This window comes from Gobio gobio (assembly GCF_949357685.1).
Source record: "Gobio gobio genome assembly, chromosome: 8".
Classification (NCBI taxonomy): domain Eukaryota; kingdom Metazoa; phylum Chordata; class Actinopteri; order Cypriniformes; family Gobionidae; genus Gobio; species Gobio gobio.
Genome location: NC_137114.1, coordinates 3758446 through 3779594, shown reverse-complemented (window position 1 = coordinate 3779594; position 21149 = coordinate 3758446). Strand labels below are relative to the sequence as shown.

The following is a 21149-nucleotide window of genomic DNA, read 5'->3' as shown; positions in this document are numbered from 1 at the left end:
CCAGAGCCTATGATTGAATCTGGAAATCTAGGGGAACATAGATGTACTCCTCAGATGCCATGAGCAAACAATCTGGCATCGGTTCGATCTTGAAGTTGTACAAGATTTGAAACTTAGCTGATTTCTCAGCGATGTATATATCGTGCTGTGATAACGCCACTCTCTACATATATTCAGATTCCTCCACTGCAGGAGCTCACGAATGCCGTGGTTTATCTTAGGCTACACCTTTGTTTGATGGCTTTTAAAGGGTCATTACATTGAGAACATGTGATGGAGAGCTATCCCCAGTTGACCAGCCTGAAGCTTTGCATCTACATTTTATTGTCAAATGTTTTAACATCTGGATAGATGGATGAATGTATGAATGCAGGTTGAAAATAACGTATTACACACCTGCTGGCCTTAAAGCACCTTTGTGTTACTGTGGTCAGTGTTTTACTCATTAAACGCATTCCTTCAGAGGTTTGCCTTGAGTCAACACTGATGACGGACACAGGGTGGGGGGGATGAATGGGTCGGCCAGATGAATAGACTTTCAGAGTGAGAGTTCAGGGCATGTCTCATTGTCGTTTCATTTCAGCAGGTATATTACAGCATGAGTGTTTGGGTGTGTTTGGCTTTATATTTGTTTAGAGTCGTTCACTGCAGCTGCACATCATTTTTCAGATGAATATGGCATAGCCTGTTCTTTGTTGAAAACTGAACGCTCAAACGGCCAGCTCTGTCATTGCTGGAGAGAGATTGAAGCTTAATGTCCATAAACTACCAGTAGCTTCTGGAGAGAGACTGACACAGATCAACTCTCTTTAACATATTCACACATAAACATAAACAGGACATTACATCTCTCTGCAATGTTCCCTGGTTCCAGACCAGCGAACTTTTAGAGTCATCGAGTTGACTAAACGCCACCTAAAATGAGTGTCCACAAGAAGATTTAAAAATCCGGACATTCTCAGAGACAAGAGAAGAGATATTCTGATGATTACTGTGTACAGGATTTTCCAAACTCAACGGAACATGAAGTTTTATTTTTGAACAAATCTCTTGAGTGAATGATCCAGTGACTCACTCAAAAAGACTTCACTTGTGTCATTACTGGATGAATCAGTGTTTTTGAATGAATCTCTTGAGCGAATGATTCAATGACTCACTCATAAAGACTTCACTTGTTTCATTACTGGATGAATCAGTGTTTTTGAATGAATCTCTTGAGTGAATGATTCAATGACTCCCTCATAAAGACTTCACTTGTTTCATTACTGGATGAATCAGTGTTTTTGAACAAATCTCTTGAATGAATGATACAATGACTCACTCATAAAGACCACTTGTTTCATTGCTGGATGAATCAGTGTTTTTGAATGAATCTCTTGAGCGAATGATTCAATGACTCACTCATAAAGACTCACTTGTTTCATTACTGGATGAATCAGTGTTTTTGAGTGAATCTCTTGAGTGAATGATTCAATGACTCACTCATAAAGACTTCACTTGTTTCATTACTGGATGAATCAGTGTTTTTGAATGAATCTCTTGAATGAATGATTCAATGACTCACTCATAAAGACTTCACTTGTTTCATTACTGGATGAATCAGTGTTTTTGAACAAATCTCTTGAATGAATGATACAATGACTCACTCATAAAGACTTCACTTGTTTCATTGCTGGATGAATCAGTGTTTTTGAGTGAATCTCTTGAGTGAATGATTCAATGACTCACTCATAAAGACTTCACTTGTTTCATTACTGGATGAATCAGTGTTTTTGAATGAATCTCTTGAATGAATGATTCAATGACTCACTCATAAAGACTTGTTTCATTACTAAACATAAGGCATTATTTCCGCACAGGACGTCAGAGCTCGTCTGAACTAGTCACCGCGATGCTGAAGTGTCCTGATTATATACCAACTTTTATTTAAAGAAACATTTTAATCACTATTCTGCCATTTTTCACTGTCAATAATTTCACTGTATGTAATTTTTATGTTTATGCCCAAAATGCATAATTAATATTTAAAGTAGGCCTAGTTGACTGTTGTTCTCTACTGTCTGCGTTACTGTTTAAGATGAATTCATATTTAACATTGTTGTTATTTATTCCAGGCACGAGCATTCCTTCATTCAACTATTTTAAAAGACTGAAATAAAAGCACCAGCGCACACAAGCAATCCTTTTTATCAGTCAAATATATGAAATATGATCAGTAAGAGATAAACACAGTTATGGGAAGACGAGCACTGGACTGGATAATATATTTATTTAATATTCAGAATGCACGGTTGGAAAGAATTTCAGCAGGCTCAAGATAATAACAGAGAACATGATCATTGTTGTAATCGATTGGCAGCCCTGCAACGTAGAAATAAAAATGTGGTTTTTTTCATAGTGTAATTTTTGGGGAATCCAATGTATTAAATCCAGTTAGGGTCAATTTGACCCGGACCGTAATGAGTGTAACCAGACATCCACCAGTGCATGAGGGTTCAGTAAAGTTGAGTTACTATTTTAAATATATAGAAACAAATGCCCTGTTTGAGCTGAAATCAGCTTACAAGTCTTTTCAAAATATCCTCTGAGAAAAAAGGAGGTTTTACATCCTAAAAGTGTTACAGGAAACGGGACAGATATTTTGTGAAATTTGTTTATTCCTGAAAAATACATACTGATATAAAAAGTGTCCACTGTATCATTAATAGTCATAATGTTCATCACATTCACACATGCGCTAAAAATACAAAAATGAGACTTAAAGGTAACTAGTGTGTGGTATCAAAATAATAAGACACAAATTAAGTAAAAATTAAATAGCCAAAATATGCTTTTTCTGTGCTAGATTGTGGGTAAAATGTGTTCAACAGAGCCGAGAGACATTCTTATGTGTAGCTGAAAACATTATATTAAGTGTCTTTCACTAAGTACTAAATAATCATTTGATACAATGCCCTTATTGTGTACATGCATGTTTTACATCACACTTATTTTTGAAAATACCTGCATATAATTACGGTGGCACTTTATTTCACAGCCCTGTCTTATGTACTCATTATAGTAATTGCAATAGCTGGGTAATAACTTAATCAAAGTAGTAACTACATGTAGCTCATTCTTATTACTCAGTAATAATGACACCTTAAAATAAAGTGTAACCCAATGTAGTGACCTTACACTTTCTTAGGTAAGTACACTGTAAGTAAAATAAAGTGCAACCATAATTACAGACGTGAATAATGTAATATCTATAATTACACTGTTGTACCAGTCCTAACCTTACCCGTCTCCACCTCAATAGCAGCTCAAGTGTTTAACAACGCAACATATAAGCACATTGTACCGAACAATAATTTACATAAGTACCTGATAGCTAAACACACCTAATATGAAGTGTAACCCATTAACCAAATAATAAGCCAATGTTCAAGTGCCTGTAAGTGTGTGAATGCGGTTCCTCAGCCCTAGACTGCAGAAGACAATCCCACCGCCACCAGAACAACGATCAACACAAGAGTGTACAAACGGCCGCATTTAAAGAGCAGTCACATTGCATAGGTGATTACAAAACTTTCAGAATATATAATAATAAATGTTTGTGTTATTTTTGCACAGGGGCAAATAAACATATCAGTCCGATCAGGGACTCCCAATATATATTCAAAAAGATGATTTCCTTATTATCAACCAGTGATGATGAGGATGCAACAGGCCGAAGCCTCCGTATGTGATATCACGCTCAGCATTGGCAATCATAATCCAGAACGTTTGCATACATAATTCCCATGACGGGGCAGGAATCCAGGCACACATGGGAGACTTAGAGGTTGAGCATGGCTGAATCTGGCTGGCTTGTTCCTGAGTAGAGAAGTAAGAGTGACACAGCAGCTCAACAGAAAGGTGTTTCCTTCATCCTCAGTTCATGAGGGCCACCGTGCTCTCTAGATGCCCTCGGGCCAGCTCAGAGAAGAACTCCAGCGCCAGCCGCACGTGAATGGGCACAAACACATAGGAGGTGTAAACCACCATGGCCACCATAGTAAAGAGGACGGTGTTGAAGACAGACTTTTCCCACGGCTCCAGCACATAGATGCCCGTGATGAGCAGGTACTGGTAGTACAGCCAGCCCATATACTCTCTCATGTTCTTCATGTCCATGTGGAGGGCCACACAGCCTCGCTTTGAGCCTGGGGGAAGACAACAGGGCGTGTGAACAATGGACACACAACAACAGATCAAATGATGCGTGAGGAGTGCTAGTATGTGTCTTTAAAGGGCCTATCAAATAACGCCACAGGAATTCAGCCGGCTCACAGTTGGATCTGGTGACGTGTGTACTCATGTACTTACAACCCCAAATCAGAAAAAGTTGGGACAGTATGGAAAACCCAAAAAAAAAAAAAAAGAAATGATTTCTAAATTTACTTTGACTTGTATTTCATATGTGAGAAATATGTGAGAAAATTATTGAAATGTTTAAAAACAATGTTCCTCAAAGAAAGATAGGAAGAGATTTGGATATTTCACATTCAACAGTGCATAACATAATTAAAAGATTCAAGGAATCTGGAGGAATTTCAGTGCGTAAAGGACAAGGGCGCAAGCCTAAGCTGAACAACCGTGATCTCCGATCCCTCAGGCGGCACTGCATCAAGAATCGTCATTCATCTATAAGCAACATCACCACATGGGCTCAGGACTACTTTGGCAAACCTTTGTCAAGTACCACAATACATAGTTACATCCACAAATGCCAGTTAAAACTGTACTGTGCCAAAAGGAAGCCCTATGTTAACAGTGTCCAGATATGTCCTTACATAATCCCCATGATCTATATCACTCATTTAGAGCATAATCACTGAATTAGATTTACTTTATTGATTACAGCAGCGCTGTGGTTCTACAGCATAAGATCTGGAATTACCAACATAATCAGACGGATTCTTAAAGGTGCAGTGTGTAAATATTAGCGGCGTCTAGTGGTGAAGTTGTGAATTGCATCCCCCACCGCTCACCCCTCCCTTTCGAAGCACATAGAGAAGCTACGGTGGCCGACACAGGACAAACATGTCGTTGTCAGAGACAGCAGAGAGTAACTAGTGCTCTGTAGAGATGTAAACATGGTGGCACAAAATGGCGTAAGGTAATTAAACATAATGGTACATTATGTAAGGTCTTTTTACACCACTGAAAACGTAGTTATGTATATTATATTGCATTTCTGTCAATAGACCCTCATAAATACTACACACTGCACCTTTAAAAGTTGTTCTGATCAAAAAATGTTGAACTACTCTACTGTTCAGATACACACAGACATCAAGAATCAGCGTATGAATCTCAACAACGGTGACCATTGAAAAGCTTTTGGCAGTGCATTTTGGGTGCTCCAATCTAAACTCATCCATGGCTCATAGCATGCATTGCGGCATGAACAAACATGTCAGTGTTTGTTGGCATTGGATCAGTAGGTGTTTCTCAATGTCAAGGATCCTTCCTCTGTAGGACTGGTCCTTCCAAGTCACTTCCTTCAGAGTCTAGACGAGGCTCCTCTTAAGCATTCGGAGAACACGTAAATGGAACAGGCTAGCAAGTGCACGTCAGCCTCATTACGTCAGTGAAAAGGTCCGTTAGCCATCAATAACGTAATTTGTATAATATCAATACGGTTGTAATTTGTACTGGCATTTAAAAGTTAAACTTCACTTATATTTACTACGGTTATAACAAATGTTTGGTAACGTAAATACTTACACTTGAAAGCATATTGCCCCATTAACGCTCCGACTCCGCCAACGTCCGATATTTTGTATTTTTTGAACAAGATAGCAAAGCTGCGCGCATAGGATTGTAGGTGTTTTTAGAACGCTAAGAGCGCGAAGTCTACTCGTATGCATCCTTTCCTGGCATATTTTTCGAACGAAGGACTCAGACCTTGGTTGAAACTCCGAGGATCCTCGACATTGGAACAGCCCGTCGACGGCTGTCGATGACGTAGCATCCTCAGAATTCTGGCTTCCGAGAATCCTTCCTTGACATTGAGAAACACCTAGTGTGTTTTCACCCGACTGAACATCATTCAATCAGTGTTTGTGATCAGAATATCCTGTGTTTTTTCTGTGGGTGCTCGAGTTTGTCCACGTTTGTTGGGGCAGTGTTAACAAATCCAACGGCCAACTTATTTGTTGGTGTTTGCCTGTGCAGTGTGACTTGGCTTTTAGAAACACACCGATAAAGCAGCCAGATTTTTTTTTTTTTAAAGCGAAGGGTCAAGAGCCCAACTAAAGCAAACACTAATTACCATAATGGTGACCATAATGGGGACTCTTTCCTTCAGTGATTCTGCAGCAGGTGTTCATCCCCAATGCTCAATCAATTACTTCAAGGATTAGTTGACTTTTAAATAAACTTTTGCTGATCATTTACTCACCTCCATGTCATCCAAGATGTCCATGTCTTTCTTTCTAAAGTCGAAAATAAATTAAGTTTTTTATGAAAACATTCCAGGATTTTTCTCTATATAATGGACTTCAATGGGCTCCAAACAGTTCAAGGTCCAAATGACAGTTTCAGTGCAGCCTCAAAGGGCTTTAAACGACACCAGATGATGAATAAGAGTCTTATCTAGCCAAAGCATCAGTTTCTGCGAGAAACCCAGCAGTATTTATGCTATTATTTTATCTATGATCACGCTTGTATTTTGACCTCACTTAGCGGAAGTTATGGCTGAGCTCAGAGGTGATCACGTTCATCTGATAAGAGGTAAAATAATAGCATAGTGAGGAAAATAAGTATTTGAACACCCTACTATTTTGCAAGTTCTCCCACTTAGAAATCATGGAGGGGTCTGAAATTGTCATCGTAGGCGCATGTCCACTGTGAGAGACATAATCTAAAAAAACATATCCAGAAATCACAATGTATGATTTTTTAACTATTTATTTGTATGATACAGCTGCAAATAAGTATTTGAACACCTGTCTATCAGCTAGAATTCTGACCCTCAAAGACCTGTTAGTCTGCCTTTAAAATGTCCACCTCCACTCCATTTATTATCCTAAATTAGATGCACCTGTTTGAGGTCGTTAGCTGCATAAAGACACCTGTCCACCCCATACAATCAGTAAGAAACCAACTACTAACATGGCCAAGACCAAAGAGCTGTCCAAAGACACTAGAGAGAAAATTGTACACCTCCACAAGGCTGGAAAGGGCTACGGTGAAATTGCCAAGCAGCTTGGTGAAAAAAGGTCCACTGTTGGAGCAATAATTAGAAAATGGAAGAAGCTAAACATGACTGTCAATCTCCCTCGGACTGGGGCTCCATGCAAGATCTCACCTCGTGGGGTCTCAATGATCCTAAGAAAGGTGAGAAATCAGCCCAGAACTACACGGGAGGAGCTGGTCAATGACCTGAAAAGAGCTGGGACCACCGTTTCCAAGATTACTGTTGGTAATACACTAAGACGTCATGGTTTGAAATCATGCATGGCACGGAAGGTTCCCCTGCTTAAACCAGCACATGTCCAGGCCCGTCTTTAGTTTGCCAATGACCATTTGGATGATCCAGAGGAGTCATGGGAGAGATCATGTGGTCAGATGAGACCAAAATAGAACTTTTTGGTCATAATTCCACTAAACGTGTTTGGAGAAAGAAGAATGATGAGTACCATCCCAAGAACACCATCCCTACTGTGAAGCATGAGGGTGGTAGCATCATGGTTTGGGGGGGTTCTGCACATGGGACAGGGACTGTATTAAGGAGAGGATGACCGGGGCCATGTATTGCGAGATTTTGGGGAACAACCTCCTTCCCTCATTTAGAGCATTGAAGATGGGTCGAGGCTGGGTCTTCCAACATGACAATGACCCGAAGCACGCAGCCAGGATAACCAAGGAGTGGCTCTGTAAGAAGCATATCAAGGTTCTGGCGTGGCCTAGCCAGTCTCCAGACCTAAACCCAATAGAGAATCTTTGGAGGAGCTCAAACTCAGGCCAGAAACCTGACTGATCTAGAGAAGATCTGTGTGGAGGAGTGGGCCAAAATCCCTCCTGCAGTGTAAACCTGCTGAAAAACTACAGGAAACCTTTGACCTCTGGAATTGCAAACAAAGGCTACTGTACCAAATATTAACATTGATTTACTCAGGTGTTCAAATACTTATTTGCAGCTGTATCATACAAATACATAGTTAAAAAATCATACATTGTGATTTCTGGATTTTTTTTAATTTAGATTATGTCTCTCACAGTGGACATGCACCCACGATGACAATTTCAGACCCCTCCACGATTTCTAAGTGGGAGAACTTGCAAAATAGCAGGGTGCTCAAATACTTATTTTCCTCACTGTAAATACTGCTGGGTTTCTCAACACCCTTGAGTATGGACTCAAAGAAACTCTGAGGAGAGTTAATTTAATACTGGAGGATTTGCTGTGTAACACTAGGCCCTTTTTCGGGGCACCTCACTGTCACCTCACTGGCGGGGAAGGAGCCCGAGATTGTGCATGAGGTTGAGAGGTTCCGACTAGAGATAGTCGGAATCACCTCTACGCACGGCTTGGGCTCTGGACCCACACTCCTCGAGAGAGGATGGACTCTTCACCACTCCGGAGTTGCCCATGGTGAGAGGCGGCGGGCTGGTGTGGGTTTGCTTATAGCCCCCCAGCTCTGCCGCCATATGTTGGAGTTTACCCCGGTGAACGAAAGGGTCGTTTCCCTGCGGCTTCGGCTCAGGGATAGGTCTCTCACTGTTCTTTGTGCCTACAGGCCGAACGGCAGTGCAGAGTACCCGGCCTTCTTGTCCCTGGGAGGGGTGCTGGAAAGTGCTCCGACTGGGGACTCCGTCGTTCTACTGGGGGACTTCAACGCCCACGTGTGCAATGACAGTGACACCTGGAGGGGCGTGATTGGGAGGAACGGCCCCCCTGATCTGAACCCGAGTGGTGTTCCGTTATTGGACTTCTGTGCTAGTTACGGTTTGTCCATAACAAACACCATGTTCAGGCATAAGAGTGTCCATCAGTGCACATGGCACCAGGACACTCTAGGTCGTAGGTCAATGATCGACTTTGTGGTCGTTTCATCTGACCTGCAGCCGTATGTCTTGGACACTCGGGTGAAGAGAGGGGCGGAGCTGTCAACTGATCAAAACCTGGTGGTGAGTTGGATCCGATGGCGGGGGAGGAAGCTGGACAGACTCGGTAGACCCAAGCGTACTGTAAGGGTCTGCTGGGAACGTTTGGCCGAGTCTCCTGTCAGAGAGATCTTCAACTCCGGCAGAACTTCGACCGGATTCCGAGGGAGGCTGGAGATATTGAGTCCGAATGGACCATGTTCTCCACCTCCATTGTCAAAGCGGCCGCTCGGAGCTGTGGCCGTAAGGTCTCCGGTGCATGTCGAGGCGGCAATCCCCGAACCCGGTGGTGGACACCGGAAGTAAGGGATGCCGTCAAGCTGAAGAAGGAGTCCTATCGGGCCTGGTTGGCTTGTGGGACTCCTGAGGCAGCTGACACGTACCGGCAGGCTAAGCGGACTGCAGCCCGGGTGGTTGTGGAGGCAAAAACTTGGGCCTGGGAGGAGTTCGGTGGGGCCATGGAAAAGGACTATCGGCTGGCCTCGAAGAGATTCTGGCAAACCGTCCGGCACCTCAGGAGGGGGAAGCAGTGCCCTACCAATGCTGTTTACAGTGGCGATGGGCGGCTGTTGACCTCAACTGGGGATGTCGTCGGACGGTGGAAGGAATACTTCGAGGATCTCCTCAATCCCGCCATCACGTCTTCCATTGAGAAAGCAGAGGCTGGGGGCTCAGAGGAGGACTCGTCCATCACGCAAGCTGAAGTCACAGAGGTGGTCAAGAAACTCCTCGGTGGCAAGGCACCGGGGGTGGATGAGATCCGCCCTGAGTACCTCAAGTCTCTGGATGTTGTGGGGCTGTCTTGGCTGACACGCCTCTGCAGCATCGCGTGGCGGTCGGGGACAGTGCCTCTGGGATGGCAGACCGGGGTGATGGTCCCTCTTTTTAAAAAGGGGGACCGGAGAGTGTGTTCCAACTATAGGAGGATCACACTTCTCAGCCTCCCCGGGAAAGTCTATGCCAGGGTACTGGAGAGGAGAATACGGCCGATAGTAGAACCTCAGATTCAGGAGGAACAGTCTGGTTTTCATCCGGGCCGTGGTACACTGGACCAGCTCTATACCCTCTACAGGGTGCTGGAGAGTTCATGGGAGTTTGCCCAACCAGTCCACATGTGTTTTGTGGATTTGGAGAAGGCATTCGACTGTGTCCCTCGCGGCATCCTGTGGAGGGTACTCGGGGAGTATGGGTCCCTGTCCCGGTCCCTGTACGACCGAAGCAGGAGTTTGGTCCGCATTGCCAGCAATAAGTCAGACTTGTTCCCGGTGCATGTTGGACTCCGGCAGGGCTGCCCTTTGTCACCGGTTCTGTTCATAATTTTTATGGACAGAATTTCTAGGCGCAGCCAGGGGCCGGAGGGTGTCAGGGTTGAGGACCACGCGGTTTCGTCTCTGCTCTTTGCGGATGACGTTGTCATGTTGGCCCCTTCTAACCAGGACCTTCAGCATGCACTGGGACGGTTTGCAGCCGAGTGTGAAGTGGCTGGGATGAGGATCAGCACCTACAAATCCGAGGCCATGGTCCTCAGTCGGAAAAGGGTGGTTTGCCCACTTCAGGTTGGTGGAGAGTTCCTGCCTCCATTGGAGGAGTTCAAGTATCTAGGGGTCTTGTTCACGAGTGAGGGGAGGATGGAACGGGAGATTGACAGACGGATCGGTGCAGCTTCTGCAGTAATGCGGTCGATGTACCGGTCTGTCGTGGTGAAGAAGGAGCTGAGCTGCAAGGCAAAGCTCTCGATTTACCAGTCAATCTACGTTCCGACTCTCACCTATGGTCATGAGCTTTGGGTCATGACCGAAAGGACAAGATCCCGGATACAGGCAGCCGAAATGAGCTTTCTCCGCAGGGTGGCTGGGCGCTCCCTTAGAGATAGGGTGAGGAGCTCAGTCACTCGGGAGGAACTCGGAGTAGAGCCGCTGCTCCTCCACATCGAGAGGGGTCAGCTGAGGTGGCTCAGGCATCTGTTCCGGATGCCTCCTGAACGCCTTCCCGGGAAGGTGTTTCGGGCATGTCCAACCGGGAGGAGGCCCCGGGGAAGACCAAGGACACGCTGGAGGGACTATGTCTTCCGGCTGGCCTGGGAACATCTCGGTGTACCCCCGGAAGAGCTAGAGGAAGTGTCTAGGGAGAGGGAAGTCTGGGCATCTCTGCTTAGACTGCTGCCCCCGCGACCCGGCCCTGGATAAAGCGGAAGAAGATGGATGGATGGATGGATGGAAACTTAGTTACCTAGCTTTCCTGTTAGCCTTCAGTATGTCTACAAAAATTATTCATAAAACATATAAATATCAGTTAAAAATATGTTTACTTTCTTCACTGATAAACATGGAAAAAACTTCATCAGTCATATCTGCCCACTGACAGGGTTTTCAAGCTATTGTTTTCTCATTTTTTTGGCGTTCAGAACATCTTAAAATATACATGTGTAGATCATAGAAATCATAATGTTCTCAAGAGCCCCCCAAACTCCCTTAACCTCACATTTGGGATCTAAGTGATAATAAACCGGCCTATGATTAAGAGATGTACAATATGGTCATGCAGAATAAGGCATTAATATTTGCTTTATAAGTATAAGTAATAATAAACAGCCAATATCCTAAAATGCATACTAATAAGCTACCAGTTAATAGTGAGAATTGGACCCTAAACTAAAGTATTACTATTTTTTTTTCATACCCTCACTGAGGGCTGAGCCGCCCTAACATGAACATCCTAGAAGCGGCGAGCCATGTTTAAATGTGTCATTAATAATGTGTAGCTCAAGGGCGAGTAAAGGTGAAACAGTGATGCCCTGCAAGTATTAAATGACTGTTTGTTAAGGAATGTCAGTTTTGTTTATGCTTTCCTTGGCTTCACACTATAGATGAAACTTATTCGATGCAATATCCCTACAGCCATTGGCATATTGCATCGAATAAGTTTCATCTATAGTGTGAAGCCAAGGAAAGCATAAACAAAACTGACATAACAACAGTGATTTGATGAACAATAACTCAAGGCAGTAATGCCATATCCAAGCAACAGAAACATGACACATCATCTTAAGCCCATCCAGACTGAGGAGTTTCTGCTTATTCCGCTGTTCTGTGAACGCACACGCGCATGATAACGTGCACGAGAGGGAAAGCACTCTGTCACAGTTGTTGTAACTTGTAGTAATAGTAAATTGTATAGTTGTAGTAACATCATTAGTGTGTTATTAGAGTAATTTGATATTAATGTTCAAAAGCTGTGTATAAAGCAGTGAATCAGAGCTTGAGTAAATGTGCTGTCAGTGTGATGAGAGTAATGGAAAGGCACTCACCTCCGCGGTAAAGCTGCAGCGAGGAGTGTGTGTGTGTGTGTGATGATTTGACGGTCTCAAGCGAAGCTGCTCTGCCAGTTAAACACACGCGCCACTCCCACTTCTCGCATCTACTCTCACCTGTGTGTGTGGGGGGTGTGGGACTGGAATGGCAAAATAAAAGATCAAACGTATTGTAAAGCTGTTTGTTGTTTTCTTACCATTGGGTCTCTCTTTCTCACACACACACACACACGGTGATGACGCTGTAGCCGTAGTGAGGTACTCTGTGACGTCACCTGCCGCATGGATGTCGGTCAGCAGTTGGTATTCTTCCACTGTAGTTATTCATCCACTGTTTTATAATATAAATGTCACACCGATTGACTGTAGCTGTGTTTACTTAGACCCAAAGTCAGAGTTAAATAAAGACTGTATCGTCCCACAGTGCTTGCGTCTCATCCACTCTCATCCACTTTTGGGCCAGTTTTACAGCTGATGAATACAGCACAATGGTTCATGTGCTAGTGCTCTCCTAAAATAGATCAGTATTGTGCCCAGTCTCCTCTCTAAAACAGAAGAAGCAGTCATGTAGGAGGACGGTTGTATGTGCAAACGTTGGGTACATTTGTGCAGGGTTGAGAAGGTATAGGATGCCGTTTGTAAAGCGGCTCACGCTGAAAATAACAGCAACATTTTGTCACATTTAGCTTCAAACAATGTTTAAAAAACTGGTATGAATTTTTGACTGTCACTTTTTAGCACATTTACAACAATATATGTCAGCTTAGAGATATTTTAAATAGTTCAATCTAAATATTAAAGGTCCCATGGCATGACATTTTCATTTTATGAGGTTTTTCAACATTAATATGAGTTCCCCTAGCATGAATATTGTCCCCAAGTGGATAGAAATGTTGATCGTTGTAAACCGAGTTCTGGGTGTCTTTCTCTGCCTTTGAGAAAATGACAGCCCAGACGAGCTGATCTTTAATTTTCCTGTTATGACCTCATAAAAGGAACGGTTACCTCCCTTTCCTCCGCCCAGGAAATCTGACACGCCCATGCGAGCGCCATATTTGTCCTGGAGAGATCATGGCTTGTGAACGAGTGAATGCTGGCAGTTTCTCAGTGTTTGGATGTACAAATGAAAACAGAGGTCTTTTTTCAGTTCCTTCTGATCTGTGATCAGTGATTTCTGATGTGTACACAGAACTTTATTATTCTCGCTGCAGCTTCTCTCTCTCCCGACAAAACTGTGTTTTTGTGTTTTCTATCTTGTGAGTCAGTGTTTTTGTACGTCCTCGTCGCGTCTTTCTGTTCTACAATGTGCATACAGTCGTGAGTTTCTGCTCAACATCGGCAGAGCCAGTCCTTTAGAGATAAACCTCACGCACGCCGAGGCTCGGGCTGGCCGGACGGCCTTCAACATCCCCGACCCCCAGTACTGCATCTGGCCCACAGCGGAGGCACCAAACTCATCGCGAGATTAAGCAGAAGGGGGGTAAGCGTGAGCATATCCGTCTAGGCAGCTTTCCCCACAATAAATAGGATTACATTCGATTACTGCTGTTGTGTCTTTGTTTGCGCTGTGTACTCAATGCGCGTCACTGACGCTTTTCATATGATAGGAACATATCTAAAAATAATGTTATTATCAACATTTACTCATAACTCGTTCATCTCGACAGCTGTAATGGTTCATTGCATGTGTTACAAAGTTGGTAGAATAATGATGAAGACGGACTCGGTGTGACTGGGACTCGTGTTTATTCAGAACTCTCAGATACAAACAAAATAAACTCGCGCTGACAGCGCTCTCATAACTCAGTTGTTACTATAAATAACTTTGTTAGCAATCACTCCGTCTCTGGTCCGTGATGTCCGATTCGCGAACTAATCATTCTTTTGAACCGGTTCTTTTTAGTGAACCGAATCAGTTCACCAAATCAGACTGAATCGTTCTAAATGGTTCGCGTCTCCAGTCAGCGCTGATCCATAATTTACTAAAGTTACTAACTTTCTGACATGAGTGTCAGCCCCTCCGACTAGAAATAGACTAATAACCTGAAGTATATGAAAGTAACTACAACAGTTCACTGAACTGAGACTGACAGAACTGATGAGAAGTGAACTCAGGTCCATCCGTCTCTCTGGCAGGCTTGTGCCTCATAGACCTCGTTAAACCACGCCCCCTCCACTACAAGATCTGATACTCATTTCAAATGCAAAGATGTCAGCCAATCACAACAGTGGGCGTTTTTACTGAAGTCTCACAGCAAACACACCTCTTGAAACAGGGCATTCAGCCACAGGACAAACATCAGTATAGGAAAAATGCCTTTTATTTCTAAATTATGACATTTTAAGATGTCAAAATCATACTAACAATATAAGTACACCTCAGGACACATTATAAAATAATAGAAAAATGCCATGCCATGGGACCTTTAAATGTTACACCTAAAAATGTTAAATCTAAGTATAAATCTAAATGTTAAATCTAAATGCTAAATCCAAATGTTAAATATAAATGTTAAATCTAAATCTAAATGTTAAATCTAAATCTAAATGTTAAATCTAAATATAAATCTAAAAGTAAAATCTAAATGCTAAATCGAAATCGAAATGTTAAAAGGGTTAGTTTACACAAAAATGAAAATTCTGTCATTAATTACTTACCCTCATGTCGTTCGACACCCGTCAGACCTCCGTTCATCTTCGGACACAAATTAAGATGTTTTAGCTGAAATCCGATGGCTCTGAAAGGCCTCCATTGGCTCAATGCACGGTTCACTCTCAAGACCCTTAAAAGACACTAAAGACGTCGTTACAAAGTCCATCTCACTACAGTGGCTCTACAATAACTTTATGAATCGGCGAGAATAGTTTTTGTGCGCAAAAAAACCCTAAATAACGACTTACATAGTGATGACGATTTCAAAACACGGCATCATGAAGCTTCGGAGCGTTATAAATCAGTGAGCCGAATCAGCAGTTTGGATCGCCAAATTTCAGCAGTTTGGCGGTTTGACACGCGATCCGAATCATGATTTGACTCACTGATTCATAACGCTTCGAAGCTTCGTGATGCCGTGTTTTGAAATCGTCATCACTATATAAGTCGTTATTTAGGGTTTTTTTGCGCACAAAAACTATTCTCGCCGATTCATAAAGTTATTTTAGAACCACTGTAGTGAGATGAACTTTGTAACGATGTCTTTAGTACCTTTTAAGGGTCTTGAGAGTGTAAAGTGCATTGAGCCAATGGAGGCCTTTCAGAGCCATCAGATTTACACTAAAATATCTTCATTTCTGTTCCGAAGATGAACGGAGGTTTTACGGGTGTCGAACGACATGAGGGTCAGTCATTAATGACAGAATTTTCATTTTTGGGTGAACTAACCCTTTAAATGCTAAATCTAAATGTTGAATCTAAATGTTTCGGGTGAAACTAAATATTTAACTAATATGCAAATTCAAAATGGCAATAACCGGAAGTGCCAAAATCTGAACTCTTCAAATACAGTTTCTCCAAACGTGTTTATTATTTGAGGTCCAAGAGTCAATTTCCTCGGATGAGATGTTTTTTATTCGTTACTTATTTGACACGATGCTATAAACACACACTGACCTCCTCGAGCTTTTATTTTGCCACTTCCGGTTATCTGCATTTTGAATTTGCATATTAGTTCAATATTTAGTTGCACCCAAAACATTTAGATTCAACAGTTCGATTTAGATTAAACATTTAGATTTTACTTTTAGATTCAACATTTAGATTTAGATTTAACATTTAGATTTTACTTTTAGATTTAGATTTAAATATTTAAAATTTCTCTAAGCTGACAAATATTGTTGTAAATGTACTAAAAAGTGACCGTCAAAAATTCATACCAGTTTTTTAAACATTGTTTGAAGCTAAATGTGACAAAATGTTGCTGTTATTTTCAGCTTGAGCCGCTTTACAAACGGCGCCCCATAGAGAAGGTCACTTTTAAAATGTATTTCACTACAGATTACAAAATATACTCGCTTCACAAAGTAATCTAATTCCATCAGACTGCACACGTTCTGTAACTTAATACTGTAGAATACTAAGGCATGAAGGCTTGGTTTTCCTCTGCATATTATTTTAAACTACATCAGTTTTCCACAATATTTCTAGAAGCAAAAATAATCTGATGCTGAAGAAGGCAATGCATTGAGATCAGGGGTAAATTCTGGTAAACACGTAGTTTGATCTTCTGAAGGGCAGTGCTAAAGGAGAACATATGGTCTTTAAACAATAAGAAAAGTACACATCCTGCTCAGCCCCTGCTTTGAATGCATTGTGTTATTATTCATAACTGTGCATGTGGACAGAGTGGAGACAAAGGGACGTATAGTGTGTCATATCGTGATGAATTGAGGGAATGTTGTTACCAAAGCACCTGATATTTTGTTATTGGGCTCGTTTAATAATGTATTGGGCATTATAATTGTGTATTGATATGACGTCAGAGATGAGTCGTGACTCTCATCATAACGGTGTTTTGTCATGTTTGTGATGTGTGTTATGTGACACCAGCTCTGTTAGAAAAACACGATTCTACTGCAACATCCCGGAAGAAAAGCAGAAGGAAAAGAGAAGTGATGTGAGAAGCGTCAACGCCTCGGAGAGAGTTCAGATCCGGCTGTCAGGTGTGCTGGAGTCTTCAGAAAGCCAGACATTAGATGAGCCTTCTGGGCACCCATAACTTCACACCTGGGGAACCAGTTTGGCCTCTTGCATGCTTTAATATAATGGCCCCACTGGGCAAACATTATAGATGGATGTGTACTTTGTTGTCATAAGCATTCATGAAGTCTGTTACACTGAAGTGTTTAAGCGTCCTGTCATTAAACGGTGTTGTGTTTAGGGTTTTAACAGTCTCGTTCAGACAGCCGGTGAGCTGGGAACACTTCCCTCTAGTGGGGAGATCAGCCTCAGGGCTCTGAGATTCACATCACACACATGATCATTCTCTGGAAGTGTGTGCTGTGTTCCAGCGGTTTGATCTCTGACATCACTGTTAAGGGACGGACATTTTGACCACATGATTCCAACTGAAAGGTTTATTTTACGGTCTTACCGTTTCCATGAAAGGCTGGACATGGGCTCAGCAATGCTTAGGTAGGTGGGACGTGTCAAAGTCACATCCACATGATGGAGGACCCAAGGTTTCCCAGCAGAACAGTGGCCAAAGCATCACTGCCTCCGCCGCCACGCCTTCTTCCCATAGTGCACCTGGTGCCATGTTCCGGTTCTCCACTGGTCCTTCCTTGGAGCACTTTTGATAGAGACTGACCACTGCAGACCCGGAACACCGCACAAGAGCTGCAGTTTTGGAGATGCTCTGACACAGTCGTCTATTTGGCCCTTGTCAAACTCGCTCAAATCCTTACGCTTGCCCATTTTTCCTGCTTCTAACACATCAACTCTGAGGACTAAATGTTCACTTGCTGCCTAATATATCCCACCCACTAACAGGAGATGAAGAGATCATATATGCTATTCACCGGTCATAATGTTATGCCTGAAGGGTGTATACTGGCTTCATCAAGCTCAATACCCTTATAAAAAAGAAGTTTATTCAAGTGTGCTATAGACCCTTTTCACAGACTGTGATGACGCGTTTTAACGGTCATCAATATCGTAAATCCTGCAACATTTTAATTTATTTAAAAATGTATGCACATTTTTGACACTAATACTTTTTTTATATTTTATTACTTTTGCATCAAATTACAAAAACACAAACAAGTCACCGCTGCTGTGAGGGTGTTTGTAATACAGCGTCTATGGGAGTGATGGTGAAAATTAACATCTTTCTCTCTTTTCACTGCCGTTATCAATCTCACTCTATTTTTTTCCTCTTTTTGAAAGTTGTGAAATCACTACTGTGGAGTTTTTATTTTGCTATTTGAGCAAATCAGCAGACAAAAAATATATTGAATGTATTCTCTCATTCACCGCTATAAGATTTAACCCAACTATGACGACTTCCTCTCTGAGAATGTGAAAAAATGTGAAATGTGAAAAGGGTTTATTAGTATACTTCTTCTGAACTAAAATAAGAAGAACATCTGAAATACTTCTCAGAAATAGACTTAAAACTGCACTTAAGTAGCCTACACTGACACTGCTAGACGAGTCTGATTATATTTGTCCTATACATTTGTTCAGTCTTTTGCTTCAGAAACATGAGCCCGATCACACGAAAATGCATATAAATAATAAGAGTGTGCAATGTCGTGGAATGTATACGCCAAAATAAATTTAGGCGTGCATATGGTGAGCAGTTTTTCGTGTGCATATGATACGCACTTTATGGCGTATACCCCCCCCCCCCCAAGAGCGTGTCATATACATCCCATATCATATGCATGTATACATTCCACGACATTGCACACTCGTACAGTTGGTAGGTATAGATTTAATGTATGCTTAAAAATATACCTGAACTTTACTTGTAGTACTTACTTTTATTAAGGGTAGTTTTGAACTTCCACTGCTTACAGTGAGATGTGGTTTACCTGGGGAATGACTAATGCAACCCTTGCTCTTGACACTTTCCTAAAGGACCCTAGAATCCTCTAATAATCAAACCTCTAATAAAACAGACATCAGTCAAGCCAAGCACATATATACGCGTGTAAGTACATAAACTCTGGAATAATGTCCAGGAAGTGTACACTTCCATCATACACATTACCTGACCGGATACTAAAGAAGAGTGAGATTTAATATTAAAACATGCAAATGTATTGACACACAGAAGTTCATCAACCCTGTAACAATCGGCTCCAAAACATTCTGAAGAAGGACATGAGTTATTTCACCAACACTTTATAATAACGCACCATATAAAGCATTAGTAAATCATAATTTATCAATAGACATTAAAAACAGCTATACATGCTTTATTCTTGATTTATAAGCACGTCTATAATGTTTTAATTGTTTTTTCATACTTCATTAATGATCAATTTATCATTTCTAAATAAAGTATTAAATTATTTACTAAGCAGTTATTTAGGAGTTGTCATAAGATCATTTAGAAAGTGTAAGTATGATTAATTGTACATTTATAAATCTTATTATTTAGACAAATAGTAATAGTTCCTCAGTGTGCTAATAAATGCTTTATTAACAGGTATTCCTGCTGTAATTCATGATTCAACACATGTAGTGGTTTTTGTGATCTCATCTAAAGTGAGGGCTATTTATGGCTCATAATTAAGCTTTTACAAAAGAGATTTTAAGACTCGGTTACCAGGAAACACAACAGAATGATGCAGAACATATAAATAATTATATCAAGACGCAGAAAATGAAACTGTACAACTGTACACTTGATATAACATGAAAAATAAACCTCTGCAGTGTCATAGAAAATAAAATGACACCTCCAGAAATCATAACCAAGCCTCTGCAATCTGATATAAAAATAAATTTCTGTAAAGTGAACACATTGCTGAATTACCACTGCGTTACAGGAGAGCTGAAATACAACACACACTATAAGTATAAAACAATAATAATATAATAAAATATAGTGTCAAAATTACGTAACTTTAAAACATTAGAGAACAGGAAAATTTACGAGGCATACATGGTCTAAAACTACTACATGTGTTATAACTACTTGAATTAATCATGAATTACAGAAGGAATATGTGTTAATAAAGCATTATTAACACACTGAATTATGTCTAAATAAGACCTATAAATGTACAATTAATCATACTTACACTTTCTAAATGATCTTATGACAACTCCTAATTAACTGCTTTGTAAATAATGAAATACTTTATTTAGAAAGGATAAACTCATTAATAAAGTATGAAAAAACTATTAAACACATTATAGAATAAAGCATGTATTTATAAACTGCTATTAATGCTTTATAAATGCTGAATTACTAATGCTTCATTGTAAAGTGTTGCCCATATTTTTACAACCCCAAATCAGATAAAGTTGGGACAGTATGGAAAACGCCCCCCAAAAAAAAGAAAGAAGTGATTTCTAAATTTACTTTGACTTGTATTTCATTGCAGACAATATGAACACAAAATATTTCATGTTTTGTCTGGTCAACTTCATGTCATTTGTAAATATGCATCCTTTCCTGTCATTCAGACCTGCAACACATTTCAAAAAAAGTTGGAACAGTAAAGCATTTACCATTTTGTAATGTTGCCATTCCTTTTCACAACACTTAAAAGACGTTTAGGGACTGAAGACACCAAGTGATGAAGTGTTTCAGGTGTAATTTTGTCCCATTCTTCCTGCAAACAAGTCTTAAGGTGGGCAACAGTACGGGGTCTTCGTTGTCCACACATTCTCTATTGGAGACAGGTCGGGACTGAGGCAGGCCAGTCAAGTACCCGAACCCTCTTCCTCCGCAGCCAGGACTTTGTAATGTGTGCAGAATGTGGTTTTGCATTGTCTTGTTGAAATATGCATGGACGTCCCTGGAAAAGATGTCTTCTTGAAGGCAGCATATTATGCTCCAAAATCTCTATGTACTTTTCAGCATTAATGGTGCCTTCACAGAAGTGCAAGTTACCTTTGCCAAGGGCACTGACACAACCCCATACCATGACAGACCCTGGCTTTTGGACTTGTTGCTGGTAACAGTCTGGATGATCCTTTTCTTCTTTGGTCCGGAGCACACAGCGTCCATTCCTCCCAAAAAAA

General features: G+C 41.4%; 1 protein-coding gene across 1 annotated transcript; it reads right to left on the bottom strand.

Annotated features, from left to right (window-relative positions):
- Positions 1–3915: 3915 nt before the first annotated feature.
- Positions 3916–4158, bottom strand: sptssb (serine palmitoyltransferase, small subunit B; the record flags this gene model as incomplete). Its single annotated transcript, XM_079824404.1, has 1 exon — positions 3916–4158. The coding sequence occupies one exon, from the start codon at positions 4156–4158 to the stop codon at positions 3916–3918; it is 243 nt and encodes an 80-aa protein (XP_079680530.1).
- Between the last annotated feature and the right edge of the window lie 16991 nt (positions 4159–21149).